The sequence below is a fragment of the Nomascus leucogenys genome, chromosome 4 (assembly GCF_006542625.1).
Source record: "Nomascus leucogenys isolate Asia chromosome 4, Asia_NLE_v1, whole genome shotgun sequence".
NCBI lineage: Eukaryota > Metazoa > Chordata > Mammalia > Primates > Hylobatidae > Nomascus > Nomascus leucogenys.
The window spans coordinates 100,646-124,874 of record NC_044384.1 but is presented as its reverse complement, the minus strand read 5'-3'; the positions used below and the strand labels follow the sequence as shown (position 1 = coordinate 124,874).

At 41.8% G+C, this 24,229-nt stretch overlaps 1 protein-coding gene across 1 annotated transcript in view; it reads left to right on the top strand.

Annotated features, from left to right (window-relative positions):
• Nucleotides 1-23,818, top strand: part of ADNP2 (ADNP homeobox 2) — a 32,508-nt gene extending 8,690 nt beyond the window's left edge. The window contains exons 3-4 of the mRNA XM_030810227.1: nt 16,591-16,680; nt 19,094-23,818. Of these exons, the coding sequence (XP_030666087.1) occupies nt 16,591-16,680; nt 19,094-22,273 (3,270 nt within the window). The 3' untranslated portion in view covers nt 22,274-23,818. The remainder of the gene's footprint in view (nt 1-16,590; nt 16,681-19,093) is intronic.
• Nucleotides 23,819-24,229: the final 411 nt, after the last annotated feature.

Sequence of the window (24,229 nt, the reverse complement as noted above, 5' to 3'; positions counted from 1 at the left end):
AAATTGCTGTTATACTTCAGATGGCTGTGTGAAAGCCCCATTAGTACTTATTTATGTCTTTATGACATAAAGTGAGCTATTTAAGCTGTTCAGGTTTTTAAGCTACTTTAAGGAGGGGATTTTTCTAGTCATTAGTTATTAAAAAATTGTTTTTGATGTTTGAGGGAAATGTGATTTATTTGTTGTTTTAGCAAAAGAAAACTAACTTAATTTCCCAGTATTGTTAGAGCAATCAACAAATGGGCATGCATAAATGAAATGATAGGGGTTTTTTTTTTTTAACCCTGATTTGTGTAGTTGTATATGTGATCTCAGAAAAGTTTTCCTAAAATTTTGTCTGTCCTTATAACATTGAGAATATATAGTTGGCATATATAGTTCTAAACAATATTAAATAAAAGTTGTTGTATATCCTGGCCGGGCATGGTGGCTCACGCCTGTAATCTCAGCACTTTGGGAGGTCAAGGTGGATGGATGACTTGAGGTCAGGAGTTCAAGACCAGCCTGGCCAACATGGTGAAACCCTGTCTCTACTGGAAATACAAAAATTAGTTGGGTGTGGTGGCGGGTGCCTGTAGTTGCAGCTGCTCAGGAGGCTGAGGCACAAGAATTGCTTGAATCTGGGTGGCAGAAGTTGCAGTGAGCCGAGATAGCACCACTGCACTCCAGCCTGGGTGACAGAGTGAGTGAGACTCTGTCTCAAAAAAAAAAAAAAAAAAAAAGGTTCTTACATATCCTTGTAGTCATTGGTAATGATATTTTTGTCTCGTCTAATCATTTATTGCCTTGCTTTCCCCTTCATTAATAAATCTAGTCTAGGATCAGGTATGTATTTGGTTGTCATGTCTCTTTAGTCTCCTTTTGAGGTCAATTCAATCTTTTAAGGTGGAATTCTGTTAGGAAATTTGTTTTATTTTTAGGTAACATGTCAGTAACAATGAAAGTTTCTCATCCTAGAGTCCTTTGTTTTTGACTTGACTGGAACTGAACATTGCTCATGAACTTTTGCTTCCTTAGCCTGAGAATGTGTTTACTCATCTGAATTTCTTCACGACTGTTTACTTTTTTTTTTTCCAAGACTTTACCGATGCAGAGATATGGTACTTCACAAGGGAAAATTAAGAGATTTGAATGGCTTAAAACTGTTAGTTAGATTAACTGTTGAATTAATAAAACTATTTTGGGGAGAAAATTTTATTTGTAATTTGGCCTATATATTATGAAATTTTTGAAAATTCAAGTAATACAGAAGTTTTTTATGGAAAAATTAGAAAACAGACACAGAAACAAGACAGTAAGACTCACTATCTATAGATTTTTAAAAACGGGATATATTCGCGTTTTTTTTCTTAAAAGGATATAATCAAATTGTATAAGATACTGTACTAGCTGTTGTTTTTCACTGAACTGCATAGTAAGAACCTTTTTCCATGTCAAGTGCATTTATTCTTAATCCACCACAGCAATTAGAGGTCTTTGTTTTCAAGCAGCAGAAACCAATCTGACCAATTTACACAAAAGGAGATTTATTGGAAGCCTCTTGCGGGGCGTAGGCAGGAGAATGGCGTGTACCCGGGAGGCGGAGCTTGCAGTGAGCTGAGATGGCACCACTGCACTCCAGCCTGGGCAACAGAGAGACTCTGTCTCAAAAAAAAAGAAAAAATCCAAGCTGACTGGAGAACCAACCCTGTAAAGAGAAAGAACCAAGGGAACTACCTGTCCATCGTCCTCACTGCTGCCTTGCTCTGTATTTCAGATTTCAGAGTGGTATGTTGCTCTGCCTTCTCGTAAGATTTACACAGCACATGTGACTTCAATCTTAGCAAGAGTTAACACCTCCATTAGGAGGCTGTTCTTGTCAATAGCCTCGCTGAGAAAAGTAAGCCCTAGGAAAGGTAGACTCTTCCATGAATCTAATATTTTCTAAACTATATCTAAACCCTGCTATGCATAGAGACTCTTCAGGAGTTGTTTTTTATAGAAATTAACATCTGATCAGAAATTAACATTGGATCTGGGATGGGCGAGGGACCCTTGTCAAGTTGCCTGCCAAACATATCTTGGTGCTGCCAGTGCAGGACACGGATGGTTGCCACCTTGCTGCACACCGAGATGCCACAGCAAGTGTATTCAGCCACCTCCCCCCCAACCCCCAACCTGTGCCAGTCCCCAACTTGGGGCTACAGTGGAATGTGGACCTCTTGACAACTTGGTACAGTCCCAGGTGGAAGATGTGAGTGAGAGAGTGGTTATAGGGTTGGGGACCGGGAGGAAGGCTGAGGCCAGGTGGGCTTTGGGGTGAGGGCAAGGCAGAGAGCAGTATCAGACCTGGCCCTGGAAAGGGTAAAGGAGGCAGACCATGTGTGAGCTGAGGCTCCAAGCCCTTGGCATATGCTCCATGTCCCATCAGAGTTCGCTTTTATAATATAAAACACAAATTCAAAGATAAATTGTTAAGAATTCACGATGGTTACCACTGAGCATGAAATCCCTTGAGTGCAGGCGTTGTGCAGCTGTGCTGGTTGCATGTCCATGGAGCCAGCCCTGAGTGGTATATTGTTTCCTTTTTTTTTTTTTTGAGACAAGGTCTCGCTCTTTTACCCAGGCTGGAGTGCAGTGGTACAATCACGGCTCACTGCAGTCTCGATTTCCTGGGCTCAGATGATCCTCCCAACTCAGCTTTCTGAGTAGCTGGCACTATAGATGCATACCACCACACCTGGGTAATTTTTTTTTTTTTGTATTTTTTATTGAGTCGAGGTTTCACCATGTTGCTCAGGCTGGTCTCGAACTCCTGGGCTTAAGTGATCCACTTGCCTTGGCCTCCCAGAGTGCTGGGATTATATGTGTGGGCCACTGCACCTGGCCCATGACTGGTATTTTCTTTTATTCATTTATTTATTTATTTTTTTTGAGATGGAGTCTCACTCTGACGCCAGGCTGGAGTGCAGTGGTGCGATCTCTGGCTCACTGCAACCTCCGACTCCTGGTTCAAGTGATTGTCCTGCCTCCGCCTCCTGAGTAGCTGGGATTATAGGCACGTACCACCACGTCCAGCTAATTTTTGTATTTTTAGTAGAGACGGGGTTTCACCATGTTGGCCAGGATGGTCACAATCTGTTGGTGGACATTTGGATTGATTCCACCTTTGGGCTCTTGTGAATAATGCTGCAATGAACATTGGTGCACAAGTATTTGTTTGAGTCACTGTTTTCAGTTATTTTGGGTGTATATACCTAGGAGTGGAATTTTTGGGTCATATAGTTATTCTGTTTACTTTTTCAAAGAACTGCCAAACTTTTCACAGTGAAAGTGCACCATTTTACATTCCTACCAGAAGTGTACAAGAATTAAATCTGTTCACATCATTACCAACACTTATTTTTTTCTCCTTCCTCCCTTCCCTTCCTTTCTCCCTCCCTGCTTCCTTCCCTCTGTCCCTCTTCCTTTTCTTTTCTCCCTCCCTCACTTGCCATCCTAATAGTGGAATCTCATGGTGGTTTTGATTTGCCTTTCCGTAGACAAATGAGTTTCAGCATCTTTTCATGTGCTTATAAGCCATTTGTATGTCTTATTTGGAAAAATGCCTGTTGGCAGGTTCTTTGCCTGTTTTTTAATTGGGTTGTTTGTCTTTATGTTGTCGAAATGCAGTAATTTCCTTATTCTGGGTGTTAAACCGTTACCAAATATGTGAGTTGCATATATTTTTTTCTACAGGTTGTCTTTTTACTTTCTTGATAACATCTTTTGATGCACAAAAGTTGTTGATTTGGATGAAGTCCAATTTATCTATTTTTTCTTTTGTTGTTGGTGTTTTTTATTTCATATCTAAGAATCCATTGCCAAGTCCAAGGTCATGAAAATTTTCTCCTATGTTTTTCCTAAGAGTTTTATGGTTGTAGTTCTCATGTTAGGTCGCTGATCTATTTTGAGTTAATTCTTATATATTGTATAAGTAGGAGTCCGGTTTCATTCTCTTACATGTAGATAGAAATTCAGTTGTTTCAGCACCATTTCTTCTAGAGACTGTTTGTTCCCTATTGAATGGACTTGGCACCCTTATTGAAAATCAGTTGGTCCTGGATATATGGGTTTATTTCCGTACTCTCAATTCTGTTCCATTGATCTATATGTCTATCCTTATACCAATCCTATACTGTTTTTGTTTTTTTTTTGAGACTGAGTCTTGCTCTGTCACCCAGGCTGGAGTGCAGTGGCGTGATCTTGGCTCACTGCAACCTCTGCCTCCCGGGTTCAAGAAGTGACTCTCCTGCCTCAGCCTCTCGAGTAGCTGAGATTACAGGTGCCTACCATCACGTCTGGCTGATTTTTGTATTTTTAGTAGAGACGGGGTTTCGTCATGTTGGCCAGGCTGATCTCGAACTCCCAACCTCAAGTGATCCACCCACCTCAGCCGCCCGAAGTGCTGGAATTACAGACGTGAGCCACTGTGCCCGGCACCTATACTGTTTTGATTTAAACAAATAGTAAGTTTTATAATAAGTTTTGAAATTGGGAAGTGTGAGTCTTCCAACTGTATTCTTTATTTCAGTATTGTTCTGGCTTTTTGGAGCCCCTTGTAATTTCATATGAATATGAGCATAGACTTTTCCATTTCTGCAAAGAAGACTGTTGGAACTTTGGTAAGGATTGTGTTTGACATTACTTTGGGGATTATTGACATCTTAACAACATTGTCTTCCTATTTATGAACATACTGTGTTTCTTTAGGTCTTTAATTTCTTTGGACAGTGCTTTGTAGTTTCATTGTGTAAGTCTTTCACTTCTTTGGTTAAATTCATGCAATAAACTCACAGGTATTTTGTTATAAGTGGAATTGTGTTCTTAATTTCCTGTTCAGATTTTTCAGTGCGGATGTATAGAAACAACTGATTTTTGTGTATTGATCTTGAATCATGCAACTTTGCTGAATTTGTCATTAGCTCTGGTAGTTTCTTGTAGATTCTTTGGGGTTTTCTATATGTAGAATCATGCATTCTGCAAATAAGGTTTTACTTCTATTTTCAGTTAGGATGCCTTTTATTTTTTGCCTCATTGCTCTGTTTAGAACGTCCAGTACAATATCTTGTGGCAGCGATGAAGGTGGGGGTCCTTGTCATGTTCCTGATATTAGGAGGAGAGTTTTTGGTCTTTTACCATTGAATATGATGTTAATGGGTTTCTCAGAAATGCCCTTTGTCTTGTTGAGAGTCCCTTCAATTCCTAGTTTTGAGTGATTTTTTTTTTTAAATCATGAAAAGATGTTGGATTTTATCAGATCCCTTCTTTGTGCCAATTGTGATAACCATGTGATTTTTTTTCCCCATGCTTCATTCTACCAATGTGGTGAATTACATTGATGGATTTTCTTATGTTGAAGCCCCCTTGCATTCTTGGGATGGAATGCACTCACTTGGTCGTGGTGTATAATTGTTTTAATACACTGTTGAATTTGGTTTGCTAGTATGTTGTTAAGGATTTTTCATCTGTGTTCATAAGGAATATTGGTTTGTAATTTTCTTGTAATGTTTTTATTTGGCCCTGGTATCAGGGAAGTGCTGGCTTCAAGAATGAGTTAGAAGTTGTTCCCTCCTCTTTTTTTTTTTCTTTTTTTTTTGTTTTTTGAGAGGGAGTTTCGTTCTTATTGCCCAGGCAGGAGTGCAGTGGCGCAGTCTCAGCTCACCGCAACCTCCGCCTCACAGGCCAAGTGATTTTCCTGCCTCAGCCTCCCCAGTAGCTGAGATTCAGGCATGCGCCACCACACCCAACTAATTTTTGTATTTTTAGTAGAGACGGGTTTCTCCTTGTTGGTCAGGCTGGTCTCGAACTCCCGACCTCAGGTGATCTGCCCGCCTCAGCCTCCCAAAGTGCTGGGATTACAGGCCTGAGCCACCGTGCCTGGCCCCTCCTCTTCTATTTTTTTGTGGAGAGTTTGAGAAAAGTTGATGTTAGTTCTTCTTTAAAAATTTTTTTTTTTTTTTGGAGACAGAGTCTCGCTCTGTCACCCAGGCTGGAGTGCAGTGGCGTGATCTCAGCTCACTGCAACCTCCGCCTCCCAGGTTCAAGCAATTCTCCTGCCTCAGCTTCCCGAGTAGCTGGGTGTACAGGCGTGCATCACCACGCCCGGCTAATTTTTGTATTTTTAATAGAGGTGGGGTTTCACCATGTTGGCCAGGCTGGTCTTGGACTCCTGACCTCAAATAATTTACCCACCTCGGCGTCCCAAAGAGCTAGGATTACAGGCATGAGCCAGCACGCTCAGCCTTTAAGTATTTTTTAGGATTCACCAGTGAAGCCACCTGTACCTGGACTTTTCTTTGTTAGGAAGTTTTTGGTGATGAATTCAGTCTCTTGTTACAGAAATTTGAAATTTTTCTATTTCTTCATGAGTACGAATCAGTTTTAGGTAATTAATGTCTTTCTAGGAATTTGTCCATTTTATCAAGTTAATTTTGTTTGTTCACATACAATTGTTCCTAGTAATCTCGCTGTCTGTCTCATTTTTCCTGAGATGGAATGAATCATTCTTTATGGCAGCTCTAGCCCCAGGTTGTTGTACCTGTGTTTCTGACTGACTGGCTATAAACTGGTGTTCCCACAGCTCCCTCCTTGGATTTGATTAATTTGTCAGAGTGGCTCACCAAACTCAAGGAAATACTTACTTACCTTTACTGGTTTATGACAAAGAAAGGATGTTATAAAGAATCACAGTGAAAGAGATACGTAGGGCAAGGTATAGGGGAAGAGACCAGAGCTTCCAGGCCCTCCGCGGGTACTCAACCCTCCAGGAACCTCCATGAGTCCATCTATCCAGAAGACCACCAAACCCAATCCTGCTGGGTTTGGGTTACGCAGGCATGATTGATTAAATCATCTTAACCTTCAGCCCTGCTCCCTTCCCTGGAAGTTAGCTGAAAGTCCCCCACCCTCTAAACTTGCCTTGGTGATAAGCCCCCATCCTGAAGCTACCCAGGGGCTGCCAACCACCAGTCATCTCATTAGCACACAAAAAGACAAAAATTAACATAATTCTGGATATTTCAGGGTAATGGTTTATGCGTGAGTCTTATTTTCTTGTTTCTGTGTCTATTTTCTAATTTTTCTATAAAAACTTCTATATTGCTTGAATTTTCAAAAATTTCATAATATATAGGCCCAACTACAAGTTAATCTGACTTAGGAGATTCCACGGGTTTTAGGAGTTGTATGTCAGGAAATAGGGATGAAGACCAAATGTATATTTCAGAATATACATGGCATATATTTTTCTATTTTTAAACCTTTAATCCATAATGACTTTATATTTAAAGTTTTAATAGGCAGCATGTAATTGGTCTTGCTTTGTTACCCAACCTGTTAGTCTATGCCTTTTGAGTATCTGGACGCAGGGGCTGGCAAACTGTAGCCCATGGGTCAAGTTGGGCTTGCTGTTTTTGTAAATACAGTTTATTGGGGCCAGGTGCAATGGTAATCCCAGCACTTTGGGAGGCTGAAGTGGGAGGATTGCTTGAGGCCAGGAGTTTTAGACCAGTCAGGACAACATAGCAAGACTCTGTCTTTAAAATAATAACCATTCAGGACATAGGCGTGGGCAAGGACTTCATGTCTAAAACACCAAAAGCAATGGCAACAAAAGCCAAAATTGACAAATGGGATCTAATTAAAGAGCTTCTGCACAGCAAAAGAAACTACCATCAGAGTGAACAGGCAACCTACAGAATGGGAGAAAATTTTTGCAACCTACTCATCTGACAAAGGGCTAATATCCAGAATCTACAATGAACTCAAACAAATTTACAAGAAAAAAACAACCCCATCAAAAAGTGGGCGAAGGACATGAACAGACACTTCTCAAAAGAAGACATTTATGCAGCCAAAAAACACATGAAAAAATGCTCATCATCACTGGCCATCAGAGAAATGCAAATCAAAACCACAGTGAGATACCATCTCACACCAGTTAGAATGGCCATCATTAAAAAGTCAGGAAACAACAGGTGCTGGAGAGGATGTGGAGAAATAGGAACACTTTTACACTGTTGGTGGGGCTGTAAACTAGTTCAACCATTGTGGAAGTCAGTGTGGCGATTCCTCAGGGATCTAGAACTAGAAATACCATTTGACCCAGCCATCCCATTACTGGGTATATACCCAAAGGACTATAAATCATGCTGCTATAAAGACACATGCACACTTAACGTTTATTGTGGCACTATTCACAATAGCAAAGTCTTGGAACCAACCCAAATGTCCAACAACGATAGACTGGATTAAGAAAATGTGGCACATATACACCATGGAATACTATGCAGCCATAAAAAATGATGAGTTCATGTCCTTTGTAGGGACATGGATGAAACTGGAAAACATCATTCTCAGTAAACTATCGCAAGGACAAAAAACCAAACACCGCATGTTCTCACTCATAGGTGGGAATTGAACAATGAGAACTCATGGACACAGGAAGGGGAACATCACACTCTGGGGACTGTTGTGGGGTGGGGGGAGGGGGGAGGGACAGCATTAGGAGATAGACCTAATGCTAAATGACGAGTTAATGGGTGCAGCAAACCAACATGGCACATGGATACGTATGTAACAAACCTGCACATTCTGCACATGTACCCTAAAACCTAAAGTATAATAATAAAAATAAAATAAAATCTAATCCAAAGGAAAAAATAAAAATAAAATAAAATAATAAATAGGCTGGGTGTGGTGGCTGACGCCTGTAATGCCAGCACTTTGGGAGGCCAAGGTGGGCGGATCACGAGGTCAGGAGATCGAGACCATTCTGGCTAACATGGTGCAACCCCATCTCTACTAAAAATACAAAAAATTAGCCGGGCTTGGTGGCGGGCTCGGTGGCGGGCTCCTTTAATCCCAGCTACTCTGGAGGCTGAGGCAGGAGAATGGCGTGAACCTGGGAGTCGGAGCTTGCCGTGAGCCGAGAATGTGCCACTGCACTCCAGCCTGGGCGACAGAGCGAGACTCTGTCTCAAAAAAAAAAAAAAAAAAAAACATAATAAATAAAAAATGGCCAAGTGTGGTGGTGTGTGCTGGTAGTCTCAGCTACTCAGGAGGTTGAGGTGGGAGGATCCCTTGAGCCCAGGAGTTCGAGGCGGCAATGAGCCATGATTATACCACTGCACTCCAGCTTGGGCGACAGAGTGAGACCCTGTCTCAAAAAATTAAAAAAAGCTTAATGAAATAGCTATTCTCATTAGTTTAATATATTGTCCAAGGCTGCTTTTGTGCACAGTGTGGCAGGATTGAGTAATTGTATCAGAGACTCTATAGGCAGCAAAGCCTAAACTGTTTATTAACCTGTCCTTTACAGAAGAAGTTTGCCAGTCCTTTTTATTTAATGTGATTATTGATATGGTTAGTTTTAAATCTCCCATCTCGGTGTTTGTTTTTTTACTTGTCTCATCTGTTCTTTATTTTTCACTCTTTTTCTGCTCTCTTTTGGATTGAATATTTTTATTCCATTTTATCTCTATTACTGGCTTATTAGCTATACATCTTTCTCTGACTTTCTTAATATATTACTACTTCATCTATGGTATAAGAACCTTAGAGTAGTATGCTTTAATTTCTTCTTCAGCCTTTGTTCTGTTGTTATACATTTTTTCTTCCACATTAGAAATCTTACAATATGTTGTTACTTTTATTTTAAACTGTAAAAAAGAAAAAAAATTATATTGATCTACATGTCATTGATGATACTCTTCGTCCCTTTGTGTAGATGTGTATTTCCATCTCGAGTCATTTCCTCTGCCTCCTGAAGGACTTCATATTTTGTAGTGCTGATGTGCTTAATTAACTCACTATACAAAAAGTTGTCTTTTAGGAAGGAAGAGATTTTTGCTAGGTGTGGAATGCTAGTTTTTTTCCCTTTTTATATTTTAAAGATTTCACTCTATTGTCTTCTGGCTGGCATTTTTTTCCAACAATGTATTTTCTGTCATTTTTGTTCCTCTCTGTATTTTTAATACTTTGACTATGATGTGCCTTGGTTTGGTTTTCTTTGTGTTTCTTTTGCTTAGAGTCTGGTGAGCTTCTTGATTTTGTGGGTTTATAGTTTTCATCAGATTTGGAAAATTTTGTGGCATCATTTCTTCAACTAGTTTTTCTTCCCCTCACCCCTTTGTCCCTGATACTCAATTACACATACAGTAGTTCCCCTGTATCCTCAGTTTTGCTTTCCACAGTGAACCATGGTTTGAAAATATTATATGGAAAATTCCAGAATTTTTTATTCATATGTTTTAAGTTCCATGGCATTCTGAGTAGTGTGATGAAATACCACACCACCGAGCTCTGCCTCTCACCTCACTTCATCTTGTCACGTGAGGTGCCACACAGGCATCGTGTCATCGCACATCACCACAAGAAGGGTGAGCACAGTATGTAAGATACTTTGAGAGACCACATTCACATAACTTTTATTACTGTATATTGTTACAATTGTTCTATTTTATTATTGTTGTTAATATCTTCGTGTACCAACTTCCTGTACCAAATCTAATTTATAAGTTGTATTTTATTGTAGGTATGTCTGTGTAGGAAAAAACGTAGTATATGTAGCGTTTGGCGCTGTCCACAGTGTCAGCATCCACTGGGGTCTTGGAACATGTCCTGTGCAGATAAGGGGCGACTCCTGTATATTAGGCTCCTTGATTCTGTCCCGTAGCTCATTGATGCCGTTGTTGGGGTTTTTTCAGTTGTTTTTTTTCTAACCATTCCTTCTTTCATTTTGTGTATTTCTCTTGCTTTATCTTCAGATTTACCAGTCTTTTCTTCAGCAGCATCTAATCTGCTCTTAATCCCATGCAGTGTATTTTTCATGTTAGTGCATTTTTCATTCGTGGAAGTGCAATTTACCATCCATCTTTCACTTTCTTTCACTTCTCTTGTTGCATTCATGTTTTCTGTAATTTTTTGTTCTCCTGGTTTGGGGTCATATTTTTCTGCTGCTTTGTATGACTGGCAGTTTTTGTTTTTTGCTTTTTGACCGGCAGTTTTTGACTACACGCTGGACATTGTGTTTATGGGTGCTAGAGTTTGTTGTTTCCTTTAAATATATTTGGGCTTTATTCTAGAACATGTTTAAGGCACTTGGAATTTTTAAGCATTGCTAGAGTGGGTCTGGACAGCCTGGGACTGTGGAGACAGACCTTGCTGTGAAGGCTTGACTCGTGTCACTGTATTAAGGGGTCATTCCCCTCTCCCGGTGGACTCTCTGGCATTTTGACAGTTGTTTTACCTTCTCCTTTCACTAGTTCCCACTAGTGAGCCAGTGGAAAAGTCCCACTGGTTTTCTCACACATGAGAGCCTCAGTGCTCAGAAAAAGTCTTCAGGAGACCCTGTGCAAATTTATCACAAGGTCAATATGGCGGGATGCCCCTTTTTAATAGTAGCTTACTTCTTTTGTCTATTTTGAAATAGTGAATCTTGCTTTCTATCAGGTGATAATGATTTCATAATTACTGTAGGGATCTTGTTAATTCCAGCCTTCTTTATTCATTTCTGCTGCTCTAGCAGCATCTTTTAATTGGGCTTAGATTCTTGTGTGTGCTGGTTTTTAAGATGTACTTAAAGTTCCTTTGTGTTTCCTAGTGTTTATGCTTATTTCTCTTTGTTTCAGATATGTTTGCTCTTTGTTGGAATCAGAATAAAGGCCCTGTGTGTTGTGTACTTCATCTTTTAAGATAGTTCTGAAAATAACCTAATTTTTAGTAGAAATCTTTGTAATAACTTGGCCAGGTGCAGTGGCTCATACCTGTAACCCCGGCACTTTGGGAGGCCGAGGTGGGTGGATCACGAGGTCAGGAGATCAAGACCAGCCTGGCCAACTTGGTGAAACCCCGTCTCTACTAAAAATACAAAAATTAGCCCGGCATGGCAGCATGTGCCTGTAGTCCCAGCTAGTTGGGAGGCTTAGGCAGGAGAATTGCTTGAACACGGGAGGTGGAAGCTGCAGTGAGCCGAGATTGCACCACTGCACTCCAGCCTGGGCGACAGAGCTCAAATAAATAAATAAATAAATAAAAATAGAGAAATATTTGTAATAACTTGTCTTTTTCTTGTTAGTTCTGAATTGACTTGGTAAGCCACATACTAGCGTAGAGTTCTGTAGTAACTATTTTTCTGTAGCTTTTTTTAAATCATTGTTATAAAAATAATACTGTAATCTATGAATGTTTAAAAATGTGGGCAACCATTTCTAATTAGAAAATGAAATTTAAAATTCCACATTTCTGTCATTCAGAAGTTGCCACCATTAACATCGTATTGTTAGCTGTTTCTGTGTGTTTATTGTTCTTACCATGAGATTGTATCGATTAGCTGTTTTATCACTTGCTTTTTTCACTTTTCTCTGTTCTGTCTTGTCATGTATTACGTATTCACCTTATTTAATACGCAGTCCATACTCAGATTTCTTCAGTTTTACCCAGAACTTTTTTTTTTTTTTTTTTTTTTTTTTTTTTGAGATGGAGTCTGCTCTGTCTGCCAGCCTGGAGTGCAGTGGTGAGATCTCGGCTCACTGCAAGCTCCGCCTCCCTGGTTCAAGCAATTCTCCTGCCTCAGCCTCCCACGTAGGTGGGATTACGAGCACCCGCCACCACACCCAACTAGTTTTTGTATTTTTAGTAGAGACGGAGTTTCACCATGTGGGCAGACTGGTCTCAAACTCCAGACCTCAGATGATCCAGCCACCTCAGCCTCTCAAAGTGCTGGGATTACAAGCGTGAGCCACCACACCCGACCCCCAGAACATTTTTTACACTTGGTTTATGTAAGCCAGCATTTGTTGTGGACCCTGTTACATCTAGTGGTTGGGTTTGCAGTGCTTTCCCTGACTGTTGGCCAGACCAGCCTCTTGTCCTGCAGAGATGCCCCTCCTTCCGGATCTGTCTGGTACTTTCTTATAGTGTTGTTTCAGCTTAGTCCCCTGTCCCCTGAGCTTCTTTTAAATGAGAAGTTCTACTGAAGGGCCCAGTTGATTCAAGTTAAACATTTTGGGCTAGAATATATATGATGTTCTATGCTTCTTGTGTCACTTGAGGGATCCCAGTCATATTTTGTTGCTTCAGTACAATAGATGGCAGTCTGGTCTTTGTGTGCATTGTATTCTTTCTGTGGACTGGAATGTCATGCATTTAGCACCTGTTGATAATCCTGGTCCTAGATGGTAGTTTTATTGGGGGGCTTGCTGTGAATGGGGTCTTTCTGATTCTGTCACATGTAGATTGTTAGCAGACATTCTTCTGTAAACTTTTGTTTTACTCAGCAGTTGGGACTGTTTGGTTTCTCTGAAATATAGTGCCTCTGGGAAAGGCAGGACAGTTTTATCCTTTCCTTTGAGCTGTGACGTTTCAAAGTGAGTAGTTAACCTTTCCAAATGGTGATTTGTGAAATGCCTTTTTTTTCTGACTTTCTTGAGCACTTCTGTGGCTCTCTTGTGACTTCGTGTTTGGGTCTCTACAGCCATTTGTCTTTCTGATGCTCAAATGTTACAACATCCAGCTGCTCCTGGTGCTTTTGTCATGACCCCTCCCCTAAAGGGCCTGTGAGGATGGGCCTATTCTTTGAGCATTTGTCTCATTTGTCTTTGAGCATTTGTACTTGTACTTTTCTGTAGGTTCTGAAGTTGGCGTCGTGAGCTAATTCTGAATGCAGTGTTACTTCACAGGACTGTCCATACCACGCGATTATGGACTTGATACGTCTTTATGCTCATTTCTTAATACAGTTTGCACTTTTAAATAAGTGAGCTATGCTGCACAGGTAAAGAAAGTGTTTTGTATGACTACACTTTCTACACGCTTTGGGAAGTAGCTGAGAGCAAAACAGGAGTAGATTTTTACTTCTTTCAACTCAGAGAAACAGAAGAAAAGTAATCTTGGGCCACATGGAGTTTAAAATTTTAGAGAGAAATGGAAAATGTTTTTCTTGTACACCTTCTCACTTAGTGTGTAATTTTCACTTTTTGGAACAGTTTTATTTAAAACCCTCTGCTGCCCTGCACTTAATCAGGCTTCTGCCCCAGGCCTTGTTGTTTCTCTGTCTCCTGTCCCCTCCCTGTCATGTTAGCCACCCCAGCCCCCCAGCCCATGTCAGATCAGGCAGACACAGTTGGAGCTCTCTGCTTTATACTCCTTTACCACTTCACAGTCATTACTCATAGCACCTATCACCCATGAAAGACAGTAGTTTCGTGTGAAAAAAAATTTCACAAAATATCTGTGTTTCTCCATTTTGAAACTCTGTGAGGTTGGGATCCCATCTGTCTTATTCATGGTTGGGTTCCCAGAGTCCAAAAGGAGATATTTGAGGGTTGAATTAGTGATGACTACAAAAGGATGAGGTAGATTAGTGGTCCGTGGAGCTTGTAATTATTTTGTCTTAGGCCATTTTACCTGCATGCAAGGTGGAGGCCTTCCTTCTACCTTTCCTCCCTTCCCCACCTGCTGCCAGCAGGCTTTGGAAGTCAGCCATTGAACCCCTGCTCTGAGGATGCTGCTGCTGTGGGAGGTCTCGGCTCGTGCATTTCTGGCCTCTGGACTCCTTTCTGGGACCTACGTGCTCCTCTTCTCTCCATGTTCACCTGCCCCTGAGAGTCTCCAGTACGCATTGTGTTTCTCACACTACTGCCTCTTTCAGCTGATTGTGAGGTTTTCCTGACACCTTGTCTACACTGTAGGTCTTTTGCATAATTTTCTCACTCTAGCAAGTGTAACTTTTTGAATCAATCAAAATGATTGATTCCATCCGAGAAAAAAACCCTCTATACGTTCTAGATCTTTAACTGATTTGAAAAATATTTAAAGAGTAAGATAAAAATACACTTTTATTTCATTCCCTAAGACAAATGGATTGAACAATAACGGTAAGGTATAGTTTAAAAAGAGGGTGTTCAAGATGAAGATTCTTTTTTTTTTTTTAATTATACTTTAAGTTCTAGGGTACATGTGCACAACATGCAGGTTTGTTACATATGTATACATGTACCAATACTATGCAGCCATAAAAAAGGATGAGTTCATGTCTTTTGCAGGGACATGGATGAAGCTGGAAACCATCATTCTGAGCAAACTGTTGCAAGGACAGAAAACCAAACACCGCATGTTCTCACTCATAGATGGGAATTGAACAATGAGAACAGTTGGACACAGGGCGGGGAACATCACACACTGGGGCCTGTCATGGGGTGGGGGCAGGGGGAGGGATAGCATTAGGAGAAATACCTAATGTAAATGATGAGTTATAAATCATGCTACTATAAAGACACATGCACATGTATGTTTATTGTGGCACTATTCATAATAGCAAAGACTTGGAACCAACCTAGATGAAGATTCTTTTACTTTGAAGTACTTTTTTGTTTCTTTATATGTACTCATGAAGCTACATGGGTTTTAGAATCCCTGCATTTAGGCTTTGCATACATATAAAGGATGTAGATAGTTATTTGTTGGGAGGTCTCCTCTGTTTATTTCTTATGAATCTGTAATTTTGACTTGGATTATTTCAACCTTTTCCTCAGATTTCATACTTAAAGGGTACTCCGTCAAAACCTGCTGAGAGCTTTATAGTCTGTCCTCTGTATCCAGGGGTTCTGCATCTGTTGATTAAACCAACTGTGGGTTGAAAATATTTGGGAGAGAAAATGGATGGTTGCATCTGTACTGAACATGTACAGACTTGTTTTCTTGTCATTGTTCTCTAAACAAGGTAAGTAGGAAGATGTGCATAGGTTACATGCAAGTAACTACACGATTTAATGTAAGAGGCTTGAGCAGTCTTGGATTTAGTGCCTCCAGGTGGTCCTGGAACCAGTTCCCTATGGATACCGAGGGATGACTATACTTTCATTTCTCTTTTCCCCTGTAGATTTCTTAGGTACCAAGTAATCTCATCAGGTTCATTCTTTCTTCCTTCCTTCCTTCCTTCCTTCCTTCCTTCCTTCCTTCCTCCCTCCCTCCCTCCCTCCCTCCCTCCCTCTTTTCTCTTTCTCTCTCTTTTTTCTCTCTTTCTCTCTTTTTTCTCTTTCTCTCTGTCTTTCTTACTCTCTCCTCTCTCCCCTTTCCCCTCCCCCCTCTCCCCTCCCCTCTCCCTTTTCCCTTCCCCCCTCGCCTCTCCCCTCTCCCCCTCCCCTCCCCTCTCCCCTCTTTCTGTCTCTCTCTCTCTTTCTCTCTGTCTCTCTCTTTCTCTCTTTCTTCTTTTCTTTTTCGACGGTGTCCTGCTCTGTCTCCCAGGCTGGAGTGCAGCTCACTGCAACCTCCACCTCCCGGGTTCAAGCAATTCTCCTGCCTCAGCCTCTTGAGTAGCTTGGAGTACAGGCATGTGCCATCACGCCCAGCGAATTTTTGTATTTTTTGGTAGAGATGGAATTTCGCCATGTTGGCCAGGCTGGTTTCGACCTCCTGGCCTCAAGTGATCCACCCTCCTCAGCCTCCCAAAGTGCTGGGATTACAAGCATGAACCACTGTGCCTGGCCTTATAATCTCATCAGGTTCTAATTAAATATTTCTTTATCTTCTGAATTTACATAATCTCTTTTTTTTCTCCCTTTTTAAAAGGACCTTAAAGGCTTTGATCCGGGAGATAAATACTTTCATAACACATCATGGGGAGATGTTGCTCCCTGGGAACCTTCTGGAAAGAAAGTGGTATGTATTTTTTGTATTTGTTTTTCATGTTTCCTCAAAAGTGAGCAATGAATGTAAATGTGGTCTAAAGAACATCACATGTATCGAGGTTGCTGGTGAGTGAATGGGGAGGAGGAATAATGCAACCTTTCAGAGAAGTGGCAAGAAACCAAGTATAGTGTGTGGTCAGGCAGGGTTACTGATGCTCTGAAAGTTTTCTGTGTGCAGAGTTGATAGAGTGATGCAGTGAAACTGTTTGTCCTTGATTATAAGATATCATTGCTGTAAGAAGGACGTTTGATTTAATAATTGTTCTGAGTAAAACAAAATGCCACTATATTAAGTGCATACAGTGAATGTACATCCTGGTTTCAGAAACTGAAATAAAAATGTAGACCTCTGAATCAAGGAACATTTTAAGTAATTAGAAACCTCAAACTTTTAAGCAAATTCAGGCTAAAACATGAGCCATACTGCTGAATTCTCATTAAAGTGTCTTCTGGGACACCTTTTGTTAGCACCTTCCTCGGTATCAGACTCAGCTCGTCCCAGACTTGACTTGGCTGTCCCCTCTCACCAGCTTCTGTTGTCAAAGTCATGCTGGCCTTGGGAATTTGCACTTTAACATATTTCAGTAATTAGTCATTGTCAGAATTTTTTTTTTTTTGGTTGGGGGACAGGGTCTCACTGTTGCCTGGGCTGGAATCCAGTGGTGTAATCTTAGCTCACGGCAGCCTTGACCTCCTGGGTTCAAAGTGTCCTTCCACTTCAGCCTCCTGAGTAGCTGAGACTACAGGTGCATGCCACCATGCCCAGCTAATTATTTTTATTTTTATTTTTTGTAGAGGTTTGTTGAGACCCATTTTTCAGTCTCTGACCCGACACTCTTCTCTCTACCATGAGATGCAAGGTTCCTTGAAACCACTGTGATTTAGTTCTCCTCTACCTGAGCACAGCTTGTGGCTACTACAGGATGCCTCATTTAGCAGATCTTGACTTCATGAATATCAGGCCCCATTGATTTTTCTCATCCGAATTCTTAAAATATCTCGTAATGATGTAACTCCAGTTACTCAGGAGGCTGAGGCAGGAGAATCACTTGAACCGGGATGGCGTAGGTTGCAGTGAGCTGAGATCACGCCACTGCACTCCAGCCTCAATGACAGAGTGAGACTCTGTCAAAAAAACAAAAAACAAAAAACTGGAGAATGGAAGAGTGTGTGTGTGTGTGTGTGTGTGTGTGTGTGTGTGAGTGATAATGAGCACACAGATTTAGGAAAGGATGAGAATTAACCCTTGATCACTGTGGTAGTGCCACAGCCAGCTCTGGGGCTTTAGATGAAGCTAGGTCTTAGCTTCCTTGTTTGTGGAACTGGGGAGCAGGTGTTTTGTGTTTCACCAGCTCTGGGTTCTCAAGACTCTGTCATGAGACCAAAGATTTCACTGTGCTCTCAAGTTACTGCAAACCAGCAAATCTTACTGGATGTTAGAACAGATTGCATCCTGTTGTATGAATATGTTTTTAGGCCCCGAACTTGTTAACTTCCCCAAAATGTGCTTTAAATAGAAATTCCATATGGTCAGTGTTGCGTTCTGTGGCCTTACCCTTATCTTAGGGTCATCCATAGTGTGAGTTTAGGCTTAGTCTCACTTTCTTTACTGTTTATCAGGTAGTTTATTGGGTAACTGCATGGGCCAAACACTGTTCATTTGGCTCCTACCTTCTCTAGAAATAGGGGAAGTAGAAAGATAGTAACGATGGGTTTAACAGTTTGAAAGCTAGGTTAGTTGTGGATAAATTCCAGAGGTTTTAGAATTTGGAGCAAAAACAACATTGGAATTAAGAGAAATGGGATGAGGGGGAGAAAATAACTTTCTCTTGTAGAAAATTAATGAAGCTTTTAAAATTGATGCTGTTATTAATAATTCAAAGTACAGGACTAAGTAATTATATTTGTGGTTTTAGTGGATGACTTAGAATGGGTCAGCAAACTATGAGTTGTGAGCCAAATCCTATATTTGTATGAATTAGCCCGTGAGCCATGAGCTAGGAATAGTTGTTAGGCTTTTAAATGTTTAAGAAAAACATGACAATACTATTTTGTGACATGTGAAAAGTATATGAAATTCAAATTGGTGTTTGTAAATAAAGTTTTATTGGAACATAAATTACAAATTATTTTGGGGACTTTTGTACAACAATGGCAGTGCTGAGTAGTTGCCACAGAGACTGTACTGTATGGCCCACAATCCTAACATAATCACTCTCTGGCCCTTCACAGAAAAAGTTTGCCAACCCCTGGGTTAGAAAACACTAAGTCAGGTTAAATGCCTAGCACATTAGAAGAAAAGGGATCAAGTCCTCAGGGACTGTGGAAGGTTAGCATCTGACAGTTTATTCAATTATGCTTAAGGCTTTCTTTTCTTTTAACAGAGATATCGAACAAAGCCATACTGTTGTGGCCTCTGTAAATACTCTACAAAGGTGCTTACTTCATTCAAGAATCATTTACATCGTTACCATGAAGATGAAATTGACCAAGAGCTGGTGATCCCTTGCCCAAACTGTGTATTTGCATCTCAGCCCAAAGTTGTGGGAAGGCACTTCAGAATGTTCCATGCGCCTATCCGGAAAGTCCAGAACTACACAGTGAATATTTTAGGTGAAACTAAATCATCTAGGAGTGATGTGATAAGTTTCACATGTCTAAAATGTAACTTTTCAAACACTTTGTACTACAGCATGAAGAAGCATGTGCTGGTAGCCCATTTTCACTACTTAATTAACTCCTACTTTGGCCTGCGAACTGAGGAAATGGGTGAGCAACCGAAAACTAACGATACTGTTTCTATAGAGAAGACCCCACCACCTGACAAATATTACTGTAAAAAGTGCAACGCCAATGCCAGCAGCCAGGATGCGTTAATGTATCACATTTTGACATCAGACATACACAGAGATTTGGAGAATAAGCTTAGATCTGTGATTTCAGAACATATTAAGAGGACTGGACTCTTGAAGCAAACACACATTGCTCCAAAACCAGTGGCACATTTGGCTGCACCAGCAAATGGCAGTGTTGCAAGCGCTCCAGTGCCGCCTCCTTGCTTCCATCTTGCCTTGCCACAGAGCAGTCCAAGCCCAGCCGCAGGACAGCCAGTGACTGTGGCCCAGGGTGCCCCTGGGAGCCTCACTCATTCCCCCACTGCTGCTGGCCAATCCCACATGACTCTGGTCTCCAGCCCTCTGCCCGTGGGCCAGAACAGCCTCACCCTGCAGCCCCCAGCACCTCAGCCCGTCTTTCTTTCTCACGGGGTTCCACTTCATCAGTCTGTGAATCCTCCTGTGTTGCCCTTGAGTCAGCCAGTCGGACCTGTCAATAAGTCTGTTGGAACTAGTGTCCTCCCCATAAATCAGACTGTCCGCCCTGGGGTTTTACCCCTCACCCAGCCTGTGGGACCCATAAACAGACCTGTTGGGCCTGGTGTTCTTCCTGTGAGCCCCTCTGTCACCCCCGGGGTCCTGCAGGCTGTCTCGCCAGGGGTGCTTTCTGTGAGTCGGGCGGTCCCGTCTGGAGTCCTTCCTGCAGGCCAGATGACTCCTGCAGGGGTTATCCCCGGGCAAACAGCAACTTCTGGGGTTCTTCCTACTGGCCAGATGGTCCAGTCAGGAGTTCTCCCTGTGGGCCAGACAGCTCCGTCCCGGGTTCTTCCCCCTGGCCAGACAGCCCCATTGAGGGTTCTCTCTGCAGGCCAGGTGGTCCCGTCTGGGCTGCTTTCTCCCAACCAGACAGTCTCCTCCTCAGCTGTTGTGCCTGTAAACCAGGGTGTGAACTCTGGGGTTCTGCAGCTTAGTCAGCCTGTTGTGTCGGGAGTTCTTCCTGTGGGCCAGCCAGTGAGGCCTGGGGTCTTGCAACTCAACCAGACTGTGGGCACCAGCATTCTGCCCGTGAATCAGCCAGTGAGACCTGGCGCTTCGCAGAACACCACCTTCCTAACATCAGGCTCTATTCTCAGACAGCTCATCCCTACAGGGAAACAAGTGAATGGGATTCCGACCTACACGCTGGCCCCCGTGTCTGTCACTCTGCCGGTTCCCCCCGGAGGCCTTGCGACTGTCGCTCCGCCCCAGATGCCCATCCAGCTCCTGCCGTCAGGTGCAGCTGCACCAATGGCCGGTTCCATGCCCGGCATGCCCTCTCCTCCAGTGCTGGTGAATGCTGCTCAGAGCGTGTTTGTTCACGCCGCCTCCTCTGCAGCAGACACAAACCAGGTGCTCAAACAGGCCAAGCAGTGGAAGACCTGCCCCGTCTGCAACGAGCTCTTTCCGTCCAATGTCTACCAGGTCCACATGGAGGTAGCGCATAAGCACAGCGAGTCCAAGTCTGGCGAGAAACTTGAGCCTGAAAAACTGGCAGCGTGTGCACCATTTCTAAAGTGGATGAGAGAGAAAACGGTGCGATGTCTGTCTTGTAAGTGCTTGGTCTCTGAGGAGGAGCTTATACACCACTTGCTGATGCATGGCTTGGGGTGCTTGTTCTGTCCATGCACCTTCCATGATATCAAAGGTCTTTCAGAGCACAGCAGGAATAGGCACCTGGGGAAGAAGAAGTTGCGTATGGATTATAGCAACAGAGGTTTTCAATTAGATGTCGATGCCAATGGCAACCTGCTCTTTCCCCACCTTGATTTCATTACCATATTGCCAAAGGAGAAGCTTGGGGAGCGGGAAGTCTACTTGGCAATCCTGGCTGGGATACACTCCAAGTCACTGGTGCCTGTGTATGTGAAGGTGAGGCCTCAGGCTGAGGGCACCCCTGGGAGCACCGGCAAGCGAGTGTCCACCTGCCCCTTTTGCTTTGGCCCCTTTGTGACAACTGAGGCCTACGAGCTGCATTTGAAGGAGAGGCACCACATCATGCCCACAGTCCACACGGTCCTGAAGTCTCCCGCCTTCAAGTGCATCCACTGCTGTGGGGTCTACACTGGAAATATGACCCTGGCTGCCATCGCCGTCCATTTGGTGCGCTGCAGAAGTGCTCCTAAGGACAGCAGCTCAGACCTACAAGTCCAGCCGGATTTTATTCAGAACAGTGAACTGCTTTTAGTCAACGGTGAAGTGATACATGATTCCAGTTTTTCTGTTAAGAGAAAGCTGCCTGATGGCCACTTAGGGGCCGAAGACCAGCGGCATGGGGAGGAGCAGCCTCCCATCCTAAATGCCGATGCAGCCCCAGGTCCAGAAAAGGTGACAAGTGTTGTGCCTTTTAAAAGACAAAGGAATGAAAGCAGAACAGAGGGACCTGTTGTCAAGGACGAGGCTCTTCAGATTTTAGCATTAGATCCTAAAAAATATGAAGGCCGTTCTTATGAAGAAAAGAAGCAATTTCTTAAAGATTATTTCCATAAGAAACCATATCCTAGTAAAAAGGAAATAGAACTGTTGTCCTCACTCTTTTGGGTGTGGAAAATTGATGTGGCTTCATTTTTTGGAAAAAAAAGGTATATTTGCATGAAAGCAATAAAAAATCACAAGCCTTCTGTACTTTTAGGCTTTGATATGTCTGAACTTAAAAATGTGAAACATAGATTGAACTTTGAATATGAACCATAAAACTTGCAAAAAAAAAAAAAAGTAACTCTAAAGTAGTAGATAGATTTTTTTCAGTTGAAATTTCACAGTGTTTTCCTCACTGTGTTGGTGAATCAACCTCAGTGGTCACTGTGCTGCTCTGCAGAGTTACTTCAGGTGCTGGAGAGACCCCTGTTACCAGGAAGCCAGTAGTTATTTCACATCTATTGTTTCCTGCAGTTTGATTTGTAACAGTCGTTTTCAGGTTTTTTTCTCTGTCATGTAAATGAAATCTTTTGATATTTCATGCACGCCTTGTTTTCCCAGTAGTGTCAGTATTGTATGATAAGAAACTGAAATCTATAAATAATTTGCTTTTTCATTAAGGACATTTCAGCCTTTTTCAGAATACTTGATTTAACTGCGAGTGGAAGCATCGATCTCCTTCAGCTTTCCCTGTAGCAGCAGATGGTACAGTGAGTGTTCAGAGATGTGGGTACAAATCCCTGTGATGTGTGTATAGGCTCCTTGAGGATGCACTGCGTTAACTTACTCTGATTTCTTTGTAAGATCTTTGCTTATAGATTATAATTTTGATCTGTATTTTTTTAGGTTTATCCTAATAGCTGTTTTTGTTTTTTTTTTTAAACCATAACTCATAGAAAATCAAATGTTTTTATTTGTTAAAAGTAGACTGAATCTGACATCTGGTATGCTGGTATGTAGCTCATAAATCGAGTTATTTTACAAATAAATTTATTCTGTAGATGGAGAAACATTTTTCAGTGTAGATTTTCCCTTTCTTTTGATACGCTAAGTCATTTCTTCATTCAGAGGTAAAACAATAAATTTTTAGTGCCTTTAGAATAAACATTGAAAAAATACACCCCAAAACTCTTCTCCTAACTTAACTACTCATAACTAGTGAAAGGGAAAGACTATGACACTCAGGAATAAGATGATTGCCCCTGAGTGTGGAAATGAACTTACATTTCAGCAAAGGCTTTCAGGGGACATGGTGAAGTTTACAGACTGAGATCTAAGTCTCCATGGTTGGTACAGTAAGTCTTTGACCACATTTTCTGAAGGTCATGTTTAGTGGGGAAACGGGCTTTTCTCTAGCTGGTTTAGGCTAGAAGCTGTGTCCGGGTGGATGGGATGGCATATTGTTAAAGAATCTCCATTGTTGTCACTGTCCTGTGGATGTTAAACCTCGTTTTTTTTCCCACACGATATTAAAACTTAAAGCACCAGAACCAGTCATGGAGACCAGCCAGTTTAGATGGTAAGTCATATTTCTGGTGGTACACAGCAGAGGAACCCCTTCACTCTATCTTTAGGTAGAAATATTTGGAGGATGTGACAGCCTCTGAGAAACATAATGTTACTATGTGGATTTTAAAAAATATAATACTTGCATGTAATTGGTATAATGTGCGTATTTGAGGCAGTTGTGAAACTGGTTTGTGATTGTTGGTGTACTCTGTTGTAAATTCAAAGAGAGGTTGTTGAACTTTATTTTTTTTTTTTTTACCTATTGTTTTCAGAGTGTCTATTTTGAATTAAAATTTGTTACACCGCTGCAAATAGAATTGTTTAATTCTTTTAAAAGTTAAAACATTATTGTGAATTGTAGGAATAACCTCCATATGGGAATAGATACCACATTTATTTTCTAAAAAACCTTACCTGTCATTTGTGTGAAAATAAGAACATAACCCAAAAGGCCTAATTACTGGGGTCACAAAATAGGTGTGACTACAGATTCCTGATGATTCTATACTGGTATCCCCCAAAGAAGGTATGTAATTGGGGTGTCGGTGCTGTGAAGTTTCCTTCACTGTGGCTGTGTTCAGGGTCATTGTGGAGGAGGTGCTGATGAGGAGGCAGCTGCCGTCTGGCGTGGTTTAATCCTCACCTTTCTTCTGTTGTGTACGTTACGGTTTCCCAGCCTCAGCACTGCTGACATTTTGAGTCAGGTAATTCTTTGTGGTGGGT